Genomic DNA, 18708 nt, shown 5'->3' with positions numbered 1-18708 from the left:
CAAAATCACTTCCTCATTTATTCACTTTTATGAAACTCAAGGGCAAGCAGTGGTGGCATGGTTTTAATTGATGTATTGATTGCAGATTTTATGGAAGTAATTGTGTGGAATTCATAAAACAATGATTTAAGTGGCAGAAACACACATAAATCAGGCCTGCAGTGTTCTACTTTTAGGTAATTGATAGAACTTCCATTGGTTTCTGTAATTAAAGTAACAGCCTAAATTAATTTATGGCTTCCTCTTCCTTCTGCCCAACACAGAAAAATGTCAGTAGACTGAGTTCAGCTGATAGAAAGTACACGAACAGGTCTCTGTGTCACCGACACACTGGTATAGAGACCCGTGTCTTCTTCCTTCCTCTCCAATATCTCAGAGCACCATGGGGCTCTGAAAAGACCTCTTCTAATACTTTCTGGAGGAATCACTTAAAAGAAGGATAATAAGAGCCGGGATGAGGGTGAGGCAGGAGAGGGACTCACCTCGGATGAAATCTAAAGAGGTGCCAAAAAAAAAAAAAAAAAAAAAAAAAAAACCTCAGTAGTCAAGATACATAATATTCTAATGTGATATTTTTAAAAATCTAAAGTAATGGAAAAAATAAACATAAAATATCAAAATTTCAAATAAGACAGGATGAGTATTACTAATTTTTTGTTTCTACCTTAGGGTCCAATATACTCAGCATAGCAGTTCTATGCTTAAAGTTTGAGAGTCTTTTCATAATAATAATTTTAATTAAAAAAAAACTACAATATAATTTATCCTGATTACTGGGGGCTTTAGGGGCCACCTCCCCCTTAAATTTTGCACCCAAAGGGAGTGCCTAACTGGCCTGACCCTCATCCAGTCCTGAATGAAGGGCTGAAATCAAGAAAAGTAAATAAGAGTAACAATACTAATACAAACTCATAGTTATTGAGCTCTTACTATCTGTGAGGCTGTCCTCTAAGCCTTTCACATGAACTTTCTCCTTTAATCCTCCCAAGGAAACAACGAAATATGGTTATACCCCTTGTTCCTTGAGAAAATTCAGGATTAGAAGGATGAAGAAATTTGTCCGAGGTGACCCAGCCAGATCAACTTGGAACCCAGCCTAACTCAATCCCGATCTCAGTGGTCACCAGTCTCCACGTTTATACGCCGGCGGGTGGAAGCGGCCACATGCTCTGCTCCTGGAAATGTCCAAGCAGGGAGTGGTCAAGCGCGGCTTCTGGGCAGCCGTCCAGCTTCTGTATCCAGGCCAGTGTTGTGCTTTCTCCATCCCATCCCTGGATTGCCGGAGAGGCCGTTCTTGCCTGATCTGTGTGGCCAGGGGTTGGAAGAATTAGTCTTTAGAAGGCCAGTTAGAAAGTATTTCCAGCCTTACAGGCCATATGGCCCTGCTTGGCAAATACTCAACTCTGTCCATAGCTTGTAAGTGGCCACGGACAGTAGGGAAATGAACAGGTGTGACTGTGCTTCCCATCACACTTTGTTGACAAAAAGAGTCTTCAGGCCACACGTGGCCTGAGGGCCCGAGTTTACTGACCCCTTTTGTTAGACTAACGTTCTTATTTGAAAGGGCCAGACTCTGGACAGCTGGCTACCTGGGGGAGGAGATAAAAAGGAACCTTCTTTTCTTTCTTTCTAAGATTGTATTTATTTACTCATGAGAAAGACACAGAGAGAGGCAGAGACATAAGCAGGCTCCCTGCGGGGAGCCCCATGTGGGACTGGATCCCAGGGCCCCAGGATCACCACCTGAGCCGAAGGCAGACACTCAACCACTGAGCCACCCAGGCGTCCTAGGAACTTTCATAGGCCTTTTGCACTTTGTGCGATTTTTATCACCTTTCAAAACCAATAATGGGAGGTAGGCACTCTTGGAACTCACCAAAGTATGAGATGTACATGAGTTCAGTCTAAATCAGATGGACTGGCTTAGTTTTGCTTTCAGAACAAACAACAAACAAATGTAGAGTTGGAAGCATCGTGTTGGGGCTGTTGGCTTTCTCCAAGACCTGCCCCAGTTTTCCTGGGATACATGGTGAGACCCCATATGTACTCTGGATGCCTCGTCCGGTGTCTGGGCTTCTTCTGGCTCCTCCCACATCACCCCATACTGCTGGTCTAAAAGGTACTCCAAGGTGGAGCCTTCTAATCAGGCATCAGTGCCTTGTTCCTTCTATGTCTGTGACTCAGTATGGTGACGACATACCTGTGTTCTCCGTGTCATCATCTTTGAAGTAATTCCTTCTATTATTTATTCATCTTATCAGTTCTTTCATGGCAGAGGGGGAGCAGGGGGAGGATTTAAATGCATTACTTCATTTAAATCATGTTTGTAAAGCTGTTTCTATATGCCGGGTACACTTCCAATGCACTATAAATGCTTCTTGAGCAAGGGGTCCTTCTTAAAAAAAAAAAAATTTAAATTCAGTTTAATTAAGCAAGGTGTCCTTAAGCTAGCCTCTGTAGTGTTGCATTCTTGTGAGCAAGACTTAACAGACAGACACATAATTCTAATGTCTCAGAATTGCAAACGAATTACAGGGATATTTGGGAGCCATAGCCAACAGGAGGCTTACCCACTGTCAACACGGCATTTTTAATGCCCCTCAGTCGGTCAGCTAAATATTGCCATCCTTGCCATCCTCTCACACTCTAGATTTTCCTCATTTTCCTTCATTTTATTCTCATTTTTTTAAAGATTTTATTTATGTATTTATGAGAGACGCAGAGAGAGAGAGGAGAGAGGCAGAGACACAGGCAAAGGGAGAAGCAGACTTCGTGTGGGGAGCCTAACGCAGGACTCCATCCCAGGACCCTGGATCATGCCCTGAGCCAAAGGCAGGCGCTAAACCACTGAGCCATCCAGGCGTCCCCCTCTTTTCCTCATTGAACCCGTGTACGGGGAGATCTTGAGACACCTAGTATATCATGCTCTTCCTGTCACCTCGGTCAGAGCACACACCCATTTTTATGCCCAGGGATTGTCCAGAGCTGGACACAGCTGTGCAGCTACCACCACCACTCCCCCGACCCCTGTGCCATTCTTTCTCCATTACTGAAGCACTATCTCTCTGCCTGGCTCCCCCGGCCCCACTTTCCCATGGCTTGACACAGCACTCTGATTTTTGGACAGGTGGTTTTTAAGAGGTTTTTACTGACGCCTACATTAATTTACCTATCTCACCTGGACACCGGCTCAGTTGCATTTTTCAATCCATGCCCCACCATCGCCTCAACTGGTTTAGCGCCTCCATCCACAGCTGTGGTTACTTTGGCCAACTCATCATAGACCACTTTATTGTGACTGTTTTGACCCCCTTAAAAAAAATCAGGGGGAAAGAAGCCACTAGTTGAGCAGCTTCAGTTGTTCATAGGGAAGAATCTGCAAAGAAGCAGCCACATTTCAGGCGACTGCTATCTAGTTCTCCTGGCGCTTTGGTTATTAATCTCAATGCAGAATGGTGGCTTTCGTCTTTTGCAGATGGGGGTCTCACTTCTGCAAAAGGCTGCCAATTGCAAAAACTACCATCCCGTGGTGTGCCCCCAAACATCTTATTTGTCTTGATACTTCTTTCACAGAAATACATATGACGGATAAGGAGTCACTGGAGGATGGTTTGCTTTGTGTCAGACAGATATTAAAACAATAAACTACGTTGCCCTGGGATTCCAGTGCACACACAGCCAGAGAACAAGGCCGAGACGAGATGTTTCTGAAAGGCAGCGAGGCAGTTGTTCAGGGGAAATTCCCTGGAAACCCCAAGTCCTAGGGATAGCATTGATAGAAAGTACTTTTTAATGCTCACGTTTTTGTAAGACCAACAAGCTGCCTACCTTCCACTGGCCCCTGGCAAAGGTGAGCAAGAAACCCTCCAATGGGTTGAGGAGCTTAATTTGTTTGAACACTGATCTGTACTTCATTTACTTTCTCAAAACAATAATGAGATTTAAAATGGGGGGGGGAGCCCCCACCCATTGTGAGTTCAGACTGAACATGAAGTTTTCAGGGGCCAAAAATAAGATCCTGTTTGGTTCCAGGGATATAAAGGGAGCAGCTTGATGCATTGGGGCAGGCATGTGCGTTCCTGGGGGGATCTGGTTTTGTGAACTGGGCCAAGCCCTTTAAGTCTGCACGGCTGGGAACGAACAGCTTAGAAGGGGGAGGATAGAGCATCCAGTGACGTGTAGTCCAAGCTCTGGAGTGGGGGTTCTTGGTGCTTCCTGCATAGAAACTTGTCCAACCACAGAAGTAGCCCCCTCCTCCTCTTGCCTTATTGCTTTTCAAAAGCAAGTCACCCCGTGTGGGGCAAAGAATCACAAAAAGAAGCTGAGCTTGACCTCCCTTCCGGGAGAAGATCCTGGCATAGTTCATTCAAGCACGATAATTTAAACGCTTGCTTTGCTTCAAAAACACCACTTTCTTAAATCGTGTTTTCATTTATGTAAAAGTAGTGTCATGCCAAAAGCTATTTTATTGCTACTGGAGAATTTGGGAGGGGGGGTGTTAACAAAATGCAGTTTTTAGGACCAAATAACACACCACATGTTTTCAATCTGTCTCCTTGGGTTTTGTTTGCATGCAGTGTAGACTCTTGATGCCTAATTGCTTTTTATGTAAAAACAAACATACCAGAACCACTTCTGTGGGCACACCTGCCTAAGGATGCATATCATGCCCACCCGTAGTCATTGCTACTGGAGTCTAAGAAGCATTTCCCAAAGGTTCATTTTTGCTGGCAAACCCCAGTTCCCTGTATTGGTTTTACAAAATTCTTCTTGGGCAACAGTGTATTTAGTGACAAGAACCTGGATTCAGGCAGAGATAGGTCTACACTATCACAATACACTAGAAGCTTGACCTTGGCCAAGTCTAATTGCCATGAGCATACTTGTGAATACCTACCCACTTGTGAGCATCCTTGTGTGAAGAGCCATTCAGATTGCTCGAGGCACCGTAGCTCCTCAGTCAGATGGCTACATGGTCCCTTTCTCTCATAAGCTATCTTCTCCGGGACATTTTAAAAGTTCACTGAAGAAGCTGGTCTGGACGTTTTATATCACTCTATTGACAGGACAACCGATTTCCAAAATGGTTCTCCTTTAGTCTGCTATGGATGAGAGTTTAGGGAAGGTTCCAGCGCAAATATCAGGCAGGTGATCCATAGGTCCAGATGACACCTGTCCTCGGGGTTGGCATGGGGCATGATTCAGAGGATAGGGAGTTAGCCTTCCAAATGTGGAAGCTGACTCTCAAAATCAGATGGCCCCAACACCGACCAGCTATACCCACAGCAGAGGCTGGAAGTGAAGTGAAGGAGGCATTTGCATCGTGTACCCATCCTGTGAGCCACCGTCAGCCCCCTCTGAGGGCTTCACGTGCAGAAGCCACGGCGGCCTCAGACAACCATGGGAAATCCATCCCAGCATATGAAGCTAATTTATCTCACTCGCCTTGTTTCCTACCTGGAGGGGCAACTCACCGGGCTTCCAGTTTCGGCCAACCCGTTAGCCGGATCACGAATGATTTCACAATTGAAACTTCGCTGGGTACGTGCACTCAATAAAGTAATTAACTTATAGAAGTTATCCGCCTTCCCCCCACCCCCCATGGCTACCTGATAAAAACCAAATCGACACCGGCACAGGTTTTGTCAAATGGATCGATTATGGCAAATCGCTTCCTCCAAATTAAAAGAGGTCTCAGCATCTCGAGGCCCTGTCTCCAGTGTCCCTTCAAATGACAGCACCTTTGCAAGTGCCTCCCGTGAGCCCGCTAAATTAAACCCTCCAAGACTGAGATTCAGTCTCGTTGTGCTGAGTGCAATGTTACGGAAGCCCTGCCCGGGGTGGGTATTGTCAATAATAGTAGACGGATCACAGATGTGTCCTCCGCACAGTAAGTGCATCTCTGCGCATTTGACGGCCCTGGCCCTCACCACGAGTGTCTCTTGGATTAATCAGACCATTTGTAGCCTGGGAGAAAAGAGACAACAGCCAGCTTCGGGAGGTAAGCGGGAATAATGTGGCAATTAGTTAAAAACCAAGGCTGCTGTCCTCATTCAAAGACCTAACGATGAAAGAATATTTGCGTGAGCATGGTCTCTGGGTTTTGTTGCTGCTTTTTGCATTTGTTTTTTAAGTTAGGAAACCTTTCTGCTTTGGGAACAGCAGACTCACTGCTCAGAGTAAATCATCCCTGTGTGTTCATTGCATTTGGTTTTCTTTATTTTTTTTATTCCTGGGTGACTCATCCATTTCCTTTCCAAGGAAGAGACCGTTTCTAACCGAGTTATGAGTGAAGTGATGTTTGATAACAATATAAATAAATTGATTATATACAGAAAAAGGGGTAACATCCCAAATATTAGGAATGTTTTCTATGCAGATCTCTCAAATTCTGGAGAAAATTTCTTGTTGAAGTCACTTATAAGGAGCTCATTATTTTGATAGTAATTAGGTTTGTGTATAGAACACCATGCTTGTGTACTCCAGGTCCCCACTGCTGGGGGAGTCCACTTCCCCAATATTTTTGGATTGCGTGCAGCTCCCCCTGGCTCCCATCCAGATGTGGAGATAAGCCCCAGTGGAGAAGGAAAACAGCTTGCTTTGGACTCTTATCGGAAACATAAATCAGTAGTGATCTCTGTGGCCTGCATCCAATTAGTAGAAAAGGAGCAAAGCCCTTCCAGGTGTCTTGAAATCTCAGAACATAAATATAGAACAGAAGAAATGGCACCTGCCCTCCCGCCTGCTTCTACCCCCTACCCCCAAACAAGGAGCCTATTGAGGTCTCAGGGAGGCTTGTCAACAGATTCCCCTGCAAATTAAGAATTTAATTTGGGAGTTCTTGATTGTGGTACGGATATAAGGAGAGGATGGAGCAGCTTGCATGGCTACAGGAGGCTCTAGGAGGGCGGTGAGAGCTGAGAGCCTCTAAGGCACATGGAGAGATTGGACCTAGGAGTTTTCGCCCAGAGCCGGCATGGGATGCCTTGGTCCCGGTTGAGCTGGGTGCTGGCTGGGTACAGAGCATTGGGTGAGTTTCTGGGCTGCTGTGCATCTTCCTGCCCCCCCCCCACAAAGTGAAGGTAACAGTAATGCTTGGCTCATATGGTTTCGTGAGGATTTATAGTTAACCTTTGGGTCTGGTGGTCACCAAGTGTCAGTAAGTAGTAGCTGATTTGTCACACAGTCGGATCTCCTCTCTCTGATAGCAGAGAATGGGAGGTTGGCCTTTTGGCAGCTCTTCTCGAGTGAAGCTGGGTGTCTCATCACGCAGGTCCTCACTAAACCAGACTGTCTCCTGGTCTAAGCACCATTCATCGGCAGCGTGGTGGCAACTCTTACAGGTTCAAGGACTGCCCCCCCCCATTTTCCCTCTGTAGCCGACGACTGTGACATTCTGACGTCATCTAACGTATTAAACATTTCAGGGGCACTGGGTGGCTCAGTAGTTGAGCGTCTGTCTCCCTTTGGCTCAGGCTCGATCCTGGGATCGAGTCTCACATCGGGCTCCCCAGAGGGAGCCTGCTTCTCCCTCTGCCAGTGTCTCTGCCTCTGTGTGTCTCATGAATAAATAAGTAAAATCATCGAGGTCAATAAATCCAGCTTGGGCAGTCCAGCCAGTACGGTGTCACCGTCTTTTTATTTTTTTTTCCCCTTCAAATGATGTGCTTCTCCCTCCAAGTTCTTGCCGGGTCCTTTGCCACATCCCAATCAGACCTAGAACGGCCAAGAAACTTCTGGCTAATTTGGATTTGACTGAAACTTTTGTACCACGACGCTGTGTAGAGAGATTCAATTATGGTGCGCAATGTTTTGTGAGTAACTACCACCCATAAAAAGTTAATTAATCAGGGCTGTGTCAATTTCCTCGTGCCATGTCAATTTGCTGCCAGGTAATTAATCACTAATCACCCACCAAGCAGCAGGCTGGGGGGACAATCCATGAGCCATTTATTGTCTTCTCCCAAATAAATGGCACACGCAGCCAGGAAGAAACACATCTTGCCTTTCATAATATTTTTATCGACACTTTTGCAAGTTGTAATAGACTGCAGCAACAAGCAGCTGCAGTTCAATGGGATATGAATATTAAGGAAACAAATGAGCGGAGATTTATAGGACATTGCGTTTCTGTTATGTCAGTTTTGAGATTAAACCCAGCAAATGAACGGTGAAAAATTACTCTTCCATGTGGGGAATGGTGATTAGACTTGTACATTAATTAGAAATTTTTGTTTTCCTATTCAATGCATCTCAAATGAGGATGTCCTATAAGGAACTGTTTGTCCAAAATGTAGATTTATTCACTCCTAAACAGCAGTATTTAATACCAACATGCATTTTGAAATGAAACGAGAGTCAGTCTCAAATGTGTGTTTCAGGGGTAGATATATGAGAATACGAGAATCAGAGATTCCAACCAATTAAGTGGCTATTTTGGTCTTTTTGTAAATGACTGCATGGGTGGGTGGAACATCCCGTTTCTCACCCGAAACCTTGAAATGGCTGAATTTTTTAACAAAATTGAAAGCCTTTCCGTTTTTGTTTTGACCTAGAACTAAATGTGCTCCATCGTATGAAATTTCCCGTTTAATGTCATTTAGAGATAGTGACCTAGTTGTGTATAAATACTGTTATAAACCAATCTGACATACGTAGGAGATTCATTTTGAAAAACTAAGCGAACGTTTTTGTCATTTGGAAAAAAATAATACCCCCCCTCTTTTTTTAAACTATTCATTGTGATGTTTATCACACAACGCTCTGCCTCTGAAATTGAGCTGTAGCTGGCTGTGTATGCCATCTCGGTACGTTACCTATTATGCCCCTTCGTAATTTACGGTCCAGCACATGGAGCAGGAGTTCCCCCAAGGGGAACCCTGCAGAACCGTGAACCTGCTGCTGAAAGCACGTCTGCACCCCCAGAATTGTGTGAGGGACTATTTCCGACCATAAATTACCCACAGGATGATTCAACCTCAAATTAGCATGGGCATCCCCGTGTCTTCCATCAGCCAAAAGATGGGCAAAGGTGGCATCATGGCACAAAGAGAGAAGAGGGGGACAAAGAGAAGCCCTCTCCTCCATTCTGATGGAACACCTTTTCCGGGGCATCTGGCAACCTCATGCAAATTCAAACCAGCGCACAAATGCAAAGAATAATTGCCCATTACTGCGGCTGTATATTTTTATGGCTTTGATGCAGAATCTGCCCCCCTGTTGGCTTTTGCATCTGCTACTCTTCCATCTTTCCCAAAGCTCTAAAACTTTAATATGCACTTTATAACCCTCAAGTATTTTCCACTGGTTTTGTGTTTCTTCTTTTGGGATTTCCGGGCTGGTGAGATGATCTCATTTGTGTTTATTTCGAAGGTAAGCACCATATTCATAAAAGAGACAGAGGGGGAGAACACACGTTTGTCACTGTAAATACACTGAGTGCAGAGCTCAGAGAAGGTGGGAGGTGGGGGCTGTGCCTTTGATGGGAGACAGGCAGTAAGCAGTTGACACTTTGGTAAATGGCCCATTTGGCTGGTTGATACACCCACACATCTTCCGTTTAAAAATGTTGATTTGCCTTGATACTTGAGCACATCACAGCATGCCTCTTGTTACATCCCTAAAGTTTCCATTTCATTGAGTTCCATGGTATACAACTCCTCATGCCCAAGAACCGAGCGGGTTATTCTAACACTCCCCTCAAAATATGCTATGGGTATAAATCTAGCTGAAGGCCAGGAGTGGGTAGGCAGGGAATGTTGATGTGTCAACAAGATGCGCAATTGGTATTTGCTCCAAAAGCTCTTGCCCTGTTTTCTTTGAGAGAAACTCATTTTTAGCTTATGAGCTAAATCCAATTTTCGTTGCAGTGATACCAGATTTTTCACTTTGATTCATGCTGGATAAGGTTTAAGAGGGAACCTTTCCAGTATAATGAACCTATGTTGTTGTTGTTGGTCTTTTTTTCCCCCTTCTTCCCTTGTCTCCTTCATGCCAACGACTAAGGATTTATACTGTATCCTCAAAGCAACCTGACTACTTTGCATTGTTCCCCAATGATGGTCTCTTTACATATTTATTAACTGGGAGTTCAGCTAAAAAAAAAAAATCAAACTCCAGCACTAGGGGTTTAGAAATGCCTATAATTTGGTGTCTTTTCTTTCTAACACTGTTCTTTCATTAACAAAGAGGCTTTTACAAACATGGGACATGGTGACAGGTTTATGACTTTTATTAACATTGATTTACTCCGTTCCAGAAAGAGAGAGGATGTTGTGAGTTTCCATTTGGCATTTTTTTGCATTAGATTTATTAAACATTTATTGCCCACTTACTGGATCCAAACTCCTGAACTAGGGCATTGATAGACAATGTGATAACATTGACTCAACAACAGAAAGGTGTCGTATCCCAAACTAAGCCCCTAATTGAGATGTCTTCTTTCTATGTGGTTCAAGGATAAAGCCATTCCAGTTTTGTTTAATCTGTATCTGAATCATCTGTCTAGGTAATTGCTTCAAATATGCATTTTACCGTGTCCCGGCACCAACAGGCCAAAGCGCATGGTAGGCAAATCAGTTCCTTCCATCCTAAGAGTCTAAAGGAAGCTTAACCAACAGTTGTTAGGTGTTAGTTTGGTTTGGTTTTAGCCGTGGAATTGGCCATTTGTCTTAATGGTGAGGGAAGAGAGCCACTCAGAATCCTAAACCTCCTCTGGTGAAAATGAGGAGAAACCTAGAAAGCTCAGCTATGGATTGGAGGAGTTAGGGATTCTAAAGAGTGTTATATCCCATTGTTCCTTGTTGCACACACGTATTGCACTGAGATTTGCTGGATTGCCAGAGAGCATGGTCTGGGGCTGTGTGACAGAAGGAACCTGACCCCACAGGCCCTTCCAGACGTATCAGCGCCTAGGGCAGGTGGTGGGTGGGGTGGAGTTTGAGTCCTGCTTTTCCCCAGGACAAGAACCCGGCTGCCATATCCTGACAGTGCAGCCACTGTGAATGGAACGTGAATTTCCATGAACTCAGGGTTTTGCAGTCATTCCAAGTACAATACTTTTGCCCAAGTCCTCTCCCTTCTTATCAGAATCACACATATCCTGAGTGTGGTTGCCATTCCGGGGCCAGTGCAGCACCTGTATGTATGACTGTAGAACTGACTTTCATAGGGATCATGACTGAGATCCAACTGTGCTGTTGGCCTACTGTGTATATGCAAATCCAGAGCAGAGTATTTTGTAGAGAGGGCAATGTTCTGGGAGATGGAAGGTGAGGAGGCAGTAGGGCTACTGTCCTGGAAGGAGGGAGACTAACCTTGGTTAGTCTAAAGGATATCCAGGCACCTGCTATGTGCTGAGCGCTCTTCTGAATCAACAGGCAGAGGGGTCTCTGCTCTCAGCGAGTTGACCTTCTAGCAATAGCCAGAGTCCTTCTCTTTGGTTTCTGTCTTCCAAGGTCCCTGATTGCTAGCACCCCCAGAGAGCTTTGTGGCATCTCTCTTCCAAAAGAGATTAAAACATAAAAAAAGTAGGGAGGGAGGGTGGAAGGAAGGAAAAGAGGACCAGAATAAGAAAGAAGAAAATGTTCATTAATCATGATGACTACCTGGAGGCTTCATAAGGGGACCCCTTGGCAGCCCGAGACAGGTAGCAAAAAAGAAATAGCTGAGCAAACCACCCATCCAGGGGACACCCATGCTTCCTGCACGAAGCCTCTGGTCCAGAGCAGGAACTGAAGAACCTCCTTATTTTGCCTGAGGGCACTTGGCTTCCCAGAAAAGCGAGGCTCATGGGTTGTCCTCCTTGTGTTCCCTTAACAAAATAAGAACCCCTCACGGAGGAACCCCAAAGGCCTTGCCCTGAGACCTGTAGCTGCTTTACCCTGCCTCTGGAGGGACCTCTTCACCCCCCCCCACCGCCCCTGCAGCCAAGGGGCACGACCGCAGTCCCAGCTCTACACTTCCAGCAGCTTGTGTTGTCTCCACTCTGCTGCCGAGCTTCTGTTTCATGTTGTATCTCAACATCTAAATCCTCCAAGAATTATTGTAAAACCTGCTTGTCGCTGAGAGGGATCTGGTCTCGCTCACTCTGCTCTGGAGCCGGCGATAATGAATGGGTCAGCATAATTACCGTGTCTCCTCACACAGGCAGCCAGCTGTTCTGCCAGATTGTGAATTTTTCATTTTCTTTATTTCAAAATCCAGGGCGTTCCTATGAAAACTCAATATTTGAACTGTGGCGAGATAGAGTTGGGAGTCAAAGCCACGCTCCCTCATTTCCTCGCCAGTCCTGAAGCAAACATCACCTATCTCATTACTTCTGGGCCTTTATGGTGTTAGGACTTAGGGGCCTTCCCCATGAGGGTTGACACCTCCCTGCAATGTCAAGCACATGTGTTGAAACACAAGCCCAGGGGCGGTGGGGGTGCATAGGGGCCGGCAAGCTGAGGGTTAAGTACAGCTGTGTGATTGGACTTTAACAACAGTATTTAAAAAAAAAAAAAAAAGGTTTAAAAATAACCTGTATGGTCTTTTCAGACATCAATGGGAAGATAAAATCATTCTGACTCGGTTCTACAATCCCAGCATTTTACCCTCCGTCGTGAGAGAAAGATGTGGAAACCATGAGGGCACAGGGATCATTCCTGATGATAGCCAGTCGGTCTACACTTTGGGTCCAGGGGTTCCACTGCAGTCTATGTGGGTCTAGGAGGTATATGGAATTGGGGATGGCTTTGGTGGGAGACCCCCACCCCCTTGCCTCCCCATCCCTTGCCACCCCCCTTGCCTCCCCATCCCTTGCCACCCCCCAAGCAGCTAGGATTTGGTGTGTCCGAGGGCCCCATGGCTAATGGAGATCCTGCTCCTGAATGTGGTGGTAGGAAGGAGAGAGGCCGCCCCCCACACACACACCCTTAGCAATTTGGATGTAAGCTGGAGGCAACTTCATCACAGCCTGAAACACAATATCCTACGAGGGGTGAGGTGCTCCCCCAAATGGAGCGGAGATTACCTCCCCTTGGGGTAGGATGTTCTGAGCCTCTGTGCTCACGTCACGCCTGAAGAAACTGTCCCTCCCAGCCCTGCCTGTCCTTTCAAACACTGCGTGAGCTCCCAGGGGAGTGGGGGTGCTGTGCAGGGGAGGAAACCCTTGCCACACTGCTTCCTTTTTCCCATGTCTACCTCTCTCTGGAAAGCTCCTGTTGGGTCAGGGTCAAGGAAGGGTGGTTGGCCAGAGTCTGTCCATCACTTGGCTGCCCACAGCCTCCAACTCCGCTCTCTTGTGTACGTATTGAAGCCCCCCTTACATTCATCTGGGTGTCCAATATCTAGAACCTACTGTTAATGAAATCAGGGGGCTTCTGCTGACTTGGGGAGGCAGAAGCAAAGACGGATGGGCTGGGGGACGCCTGGAGGCACCTGCCGGATGATAGGGAGAAGGTAACACATGGACTGAGCCTCTTCCCAAAACCGATACCTGTGAGAGGCTGGCTGTTCTGGGCCTTTAAAACAGATCTCCTGCCACAGTGGATCCCCCAGTGTGATTTCCCAGAAAAGCGTGTCCTCCCGGGGATGTGGTTTGGGTGCCCGGCCGGCGGTTTGGTGGGATGGCAGGCCCGGAGCTGGCATGGCGAGAGTCAAGCAAGTAAAAAGGGCAGAAGTGGTTTCCCGAAGGCTTCCTGGGCCCCAGGGTGACAGGACCTGCAGACCCCCAGGAGGAGGTCCATCCCAGGCAGAGGCAAGAGAATGAATTATCAGGGGTCTCTGGCATCAGGCTTCCTTTCCCTCTCGACTCCTCAGCGAGCCATCCTACTCCAAGAATTATCCTCCAAGGAGGAAAACTCAGCCCCACACCCTCTTCCTAGGAGTTGAGTTCCCAGACGTGTCTGTAATCACGGTTGTCGTCTGCATCTTAAAAGCTGTTAAATGGTTTGGGGGCTGACGGGACACCATCGGTAACCATTCGTTTCTTTGCACACTTGCCATGCATGCACATGCCTGTGGAAACACTGTGTTGCCACTAAAAAATTTTAACAAGCCATATATGTACTTAAAGGAGAATGTGGGAAATAAATAAAATCAGGACGGGGAAAGCAATCAACAGACAACACACAGTTCAGCCCCAGAGAGAACTAGGAACACCCCAAAACGTGTGCATGTGTATACACAGGCATATACGTGCACGTATGACCATGCATGTGTACAGTCCCACACACGCCTGCACGCATACACACCATGTAAACACGGCCATGCATGGCCCCGTACACGTGCACACGTGTGTGGGCATCCTACGCGTACATCATGTGCCCAGACGCCTAGAAATATCCATTGTGCACAACATGCAGATGTGTGGATAGAGGTAGATGCGGACGACACCCCGCCTGTACTTCTCGCCATCTACCCTCGTAGAATTTTGGCTTCGTGCATTGCTCACAGCTCGTCCTGTGACTAAGGGTTCTTTGTGCGTGTCTGTCATTTGCCATATGTCTGGGGCACAGGGACCGCCGCCTTGATGTGCGCCTCTGTCTGTCGGGGCCCCCGGCCTCCTGCCCGTCCCCGGCCCGGGGCAGGTGTCCACCGAGGCCTGCAGGGGAAGGGTCCTGGGGGGCGGGCCGCCCCCAGCGACAGGTGTGCTCCTGAAAGCCTTTGTGTCTCTCTCCCCCCTGCAGTGCCCGGCTTCCCGTATCCAGCTGCCACCGCTGCGGCCGCCTACCGAGGGGCCCACCTGCGAGGCCGCGGCCGCACCGTGTACAACACCTTCCGGGCCGCGGCGCCCCCACCCCCGATCCCGGCCTACGGCGGGTAAGTGGGGTGGCCTCCCCGTCCCCAGGCCGGGCCTCCCGCACCGGCCTCCCTCCTGTTTGCGAGCGCATGCTGGTCTTGACTGCCCCACCAGAACCGCCCCAGCATGCAGCCCGGCGCGCCTGCAGTGGAGCACCTTGCAAAGAGTATTGAAAAATGAGTGTAATTTGTCCTGTCATGGTTGGTGCCTTTAAGCATTCTACATGTCACATGTTGTTATGTAAATTCTCTCTGAGACTGAATGCTGGAGAACAGAGAAATGGCTACAGCCAAAGATGTATTTCTGATGATTGCAAACATCTGGTTATTAAGGAGGTTGGATCACATTTGCCCCTTGAATCCGTCCGTGGAGGGACATTGAGTCCCCAAACATCAAGTTCACTGTGGCGGGGTGGGGGTGTCTGGTTCCCCTCCCCAAAGACACCTTGCCCGGCAAGGCTTATGAACCCTTGCCTGAGAAGAGAAAATTAGGCGCGGAAGCAAACGCAAACATTGGCAAGTCTAAAGAAATTGGAAGTAAGGCTCATTTCAGTTGGGTTTTTCAAAATGGGCATTTGCCTTCCTTTGCCCCCTGCAAGGAAATGCAGGTTGATGTGTCTCCTGTTGGCGGTTTGGTATCTGTGTGCGTGGACTCTGGAATTGCCAAGTGAGGATCAAGGGATGGCGAGGAATGCTGAGGAACGGTGGTCCTGGTGTGGTGGGCTGCAACTCCAAAATGCTGTCCTTTATTTCTTCCTGTTAAGGGATCCTCCTGGAACATTCCAGCAGCCCCGGAGTCAGGGAGAAAGAGATGTCTCCTGTGGTACTCAGGGGATGTTTGGACTGTCTGGAGATGTTTTGGGTTGTTGCAGCAAGAGCAGGAAGGTGCAATGGCATCTAGTGGGTGAAGGCCAGGGACACTGCTCAACATCCCCAGTGCACAGGATGCCCCCCCAATGGAAAGAGTTATCAGACCCCAAATGTCAATAGTGCTACTCAGAAAAACTCTGCTAATGCCCAGGACAGTTTGGTACAAGGCTTTCCTGGCCAATGACTGGCTTTTCTGGTCTGTAGAAAGAACATGGCTGTATTCCAGGCTGTATGAAAAGGGTTAATGCATTTTTTAATAGCTCTGTTGCTTATAAATCTTTTAGAAAACTTGAATTAGCCTAGATCATCTCTCTATTATACTGATGACAAAGGGAACCACTCTTTTTTCATTATTTATTCATATCTCACCCATTGCAGAGGAGAGCATTTGAAGTGTTTCAAACACAAATGCAATGAGACAAAGTTAAGAATATAAATAAATTAAACTAGATGGAATCATCAGGAAGAGAAAACAAAGACAGAGAGATGGGTCCGCGCCCATGGTTTCTTGTGTTGTCATTAGATGCAGGTCACTTCTGAGTTTCATAGCGGACAAAACAACAGTAAAAATTTCTTTCTCATGGAAAGATGGTGGATGATAACAGACCAAGGATGAATTTTGCCCCGAATTCTCCCCACCCTCCAAAAACATGCATCTGCACCCCCTAAGCCTTATGTATCTGGCCACGTGATATAAGGAAGCATCCACCATGTTAATCGTTATTTCCAACCCCACGGTGTTGAGCCCGTCTCATCATGGACCCAGAAATGCAGAAGTAAAGACGTGTTATTCCTAAGGTCACACAGTCAGTTGTTATGAAGGAAAGAAACCCACCAAGTTACCCTGTAGGCTCACGTAATTACTAAAGCAAGATTCATAAGCCATAAATACAAAATTGCATGTTTATACCACATTAGCTTGTCGGAAAATTATTATCTTATCTTAGTAGACGGTAATTGTAGCTTTTTGGTATATGTACCCTCCGTATCTCACTAGTATACTGAACGGGAAAGAAATAAAGTAAAATTATATGGCTTATCCTCCCATGAACGATTTATAAAAATCTCAAAATAACACACCTGCCATAAAATTGAAATTCGCTCGCTTACAATGAGCTCACTCTTTGCTGGGAATAACCACACATAACTAATTAACGCCACATTCACCAGGAAGAGACACAGGCATCTCCAAATGGTGAAGCAATGTGTTGGCGACTGCTTCAGATGTTAATTAATTTAAGTATTCCAGCAATATTCCTAATCATTTCAGTTATAATGGTACACCGTGCCTCTTTGCTAGTAATATTCTCAGTGGAATCCTGAAACCCCCCTTAGTAGTAAGATGAAATTCTCAACACAGGAAGATGGTGGTGATGGAGCAGAAGGGCTAGGGGTGCACCCCAGGGGTGCGTGTGTCCATGTCTATAAGTTCTATAAAAGCCAGGTGCTGGTTGAAAACAGGAAATTCAGCTAGGCTGTGTTGCTGTGTTACAAACTCCCTGGAGTATACTAGCACCAAATGAAAAAAGTGTGAACCCAGCATCTTAAATGAAGGTTTCCCTTTGCTTCTGCTTGTTGGCTTAGGCTGCAGGAGAGTGCAGGGAGGCAGCTCAGGTTGGAAAGAATAGCAGAGGACAGGACAGAGCAGATATGGGCTGGAGTGGTGAGAGCCCTGGGCTTGAGTGGAAGCAAACAGCAAAGGTATTGGAAACCTACTTCTGTTCCCAAGAAGCGACATTATCAGGATTCAGGTGGTCCAGGTGATAGTGGTGGATATCCTATAGCTGTTCCTCTCCAAAGCTGTTCCTTTGGTGGCGGAGATTTCTAGATTCAACTCATGTCTTTACTCCAGTACAGTTCAGCCTAGCATCCCAATTCCATGCACTGTGTCTTGCACCTTCAGAGGAGATTCTTCCCATTAGGGGTAGGGGGCACCATGGAGGCTAATAATTTCAATAACTGTGATTAGCGATAAGGGTGTCCTGTGAGCACCAAGGGAGGCCCCTTAGCTCAGCTTGGGTTTTTAGAGAAGGCTTCCAGAAAAAGGAGAAATGTAGGACGCACTTAAGTCCGGGCACTTCCTAAAGTTCCACGTTGAAATCCCGTTCCACCATTCTCCCTCACACCCAGTGATCTCCATCTTTACTAAGGTATCACCTAGCAAGCTGCATTTATTATGGTTTTCCATTTGTCACCAGTTGAAGATATAGCTCACTGGCAACCTAAATCTCTGATCTTCATAGAAGTATGCAATATATACTCTGTTACTGAAATTCCAACCAAAAATGTATCATTTACCCTATTTCCATATATGGTTTCCATATTGTTTTCCCACAGAACCTCCATGGCCACTTCCATGGAGACTCGGGTGACCGTTGGAGGTACCCAAGATCAAGATAGTCATGCAGGAGGATTCACCAACCATGCCTTCCCTATTCTTCTATTTCCCTTTATTGATTTGGTTTTCTCCTCCACTTTCTGGTATTTTCTGAAGTTCTTCCCAGCAAGTGAAGAACACAGGTTCTAGAGAGGCCCTATTCTCTTCTTTCTCAGATCACTAAAAAGAAACCTCCTGAGACATTAATACTTGGTCATTTGCCATAGAGGGATCGTGGGAATGAATGGGAAACCTAGACTGAGCCAGCCAACTCACTGTTGATTGTCAGTATTAACTGAATGAGGATGAGCAATGAGTTAGAAACCTAGTGTCTGACCCCCTTTCCTTGGAGGCACCTGCATGCAGGTCACAGACTTCCATTCCCCACAAGCCACAGAGCTGGATTTGGATGAAGGCACTTCAATCATTTATGGAATATATAGATCATAAATAAAATATTAGCTAGTGAATGGTTTCCTAGACGGCCGAATGGATCAATCCTCGCATTTGATCTTGGACTCAGTTTTGCTAGAGAAGGCTCAATGTCCAGTCTGTCTTTCTATGACTCACATTTGGGAGAAATTGCCTTTTGGACAATTACCATCCAATGGATCTTGCAGACTGATGACCCATGGATGGAGAGGGCAGGTGGATGCCTTGAAGATGTACCCACCAGACTC

General features: G+C 46.5%; 1 protein-coding gene across 8 annotated transcripts in view; it reads left to right on the top strand.

Moving 5' to 3' along the window:
• The window catches only part of RBFOX1 (RNA binding fox-1 homolog 1), a 1434482-nt gene that overhangs the window by 1362297 nt on the left and 53477 nt on the right, over nucleotides 1-18708 (top strand). For all 8 annotated transcript variants that reach the window (XM_041748018.1, XM_041748022.1, XM_041748015.1 and 5 more), the window contains one exon: nucleotides 14670-14802. In XM_041748018.1, coding sequence (XP_041603952.1) covers nucleotides 14670-14802 — 133 coding nt within the window. The remainder of the gene's footprint in view (nucleotides 1-14669; nucleotides 14803-18708) is intronic.

This window comes from Vulpes lagopus, chromosome 3 (genome assembly GCF_018345385.1).
Source record: "Vulpes lagopus strain Blue_001 chromosome 3, ASM1834538v1, whole genome shotgun sequence".
Taxonomy (NCBI): domain Eukaryota; kingdom Metazoa; phylum Chordata; class Mammalia; order Carnivora; family Canidae; genus Vulpes; species Vulpes lagopus.
Note: the sequence above shows the minus strand (reverse complement) of the source record. Positions and strands in the feature narration are given on the sequence as shown.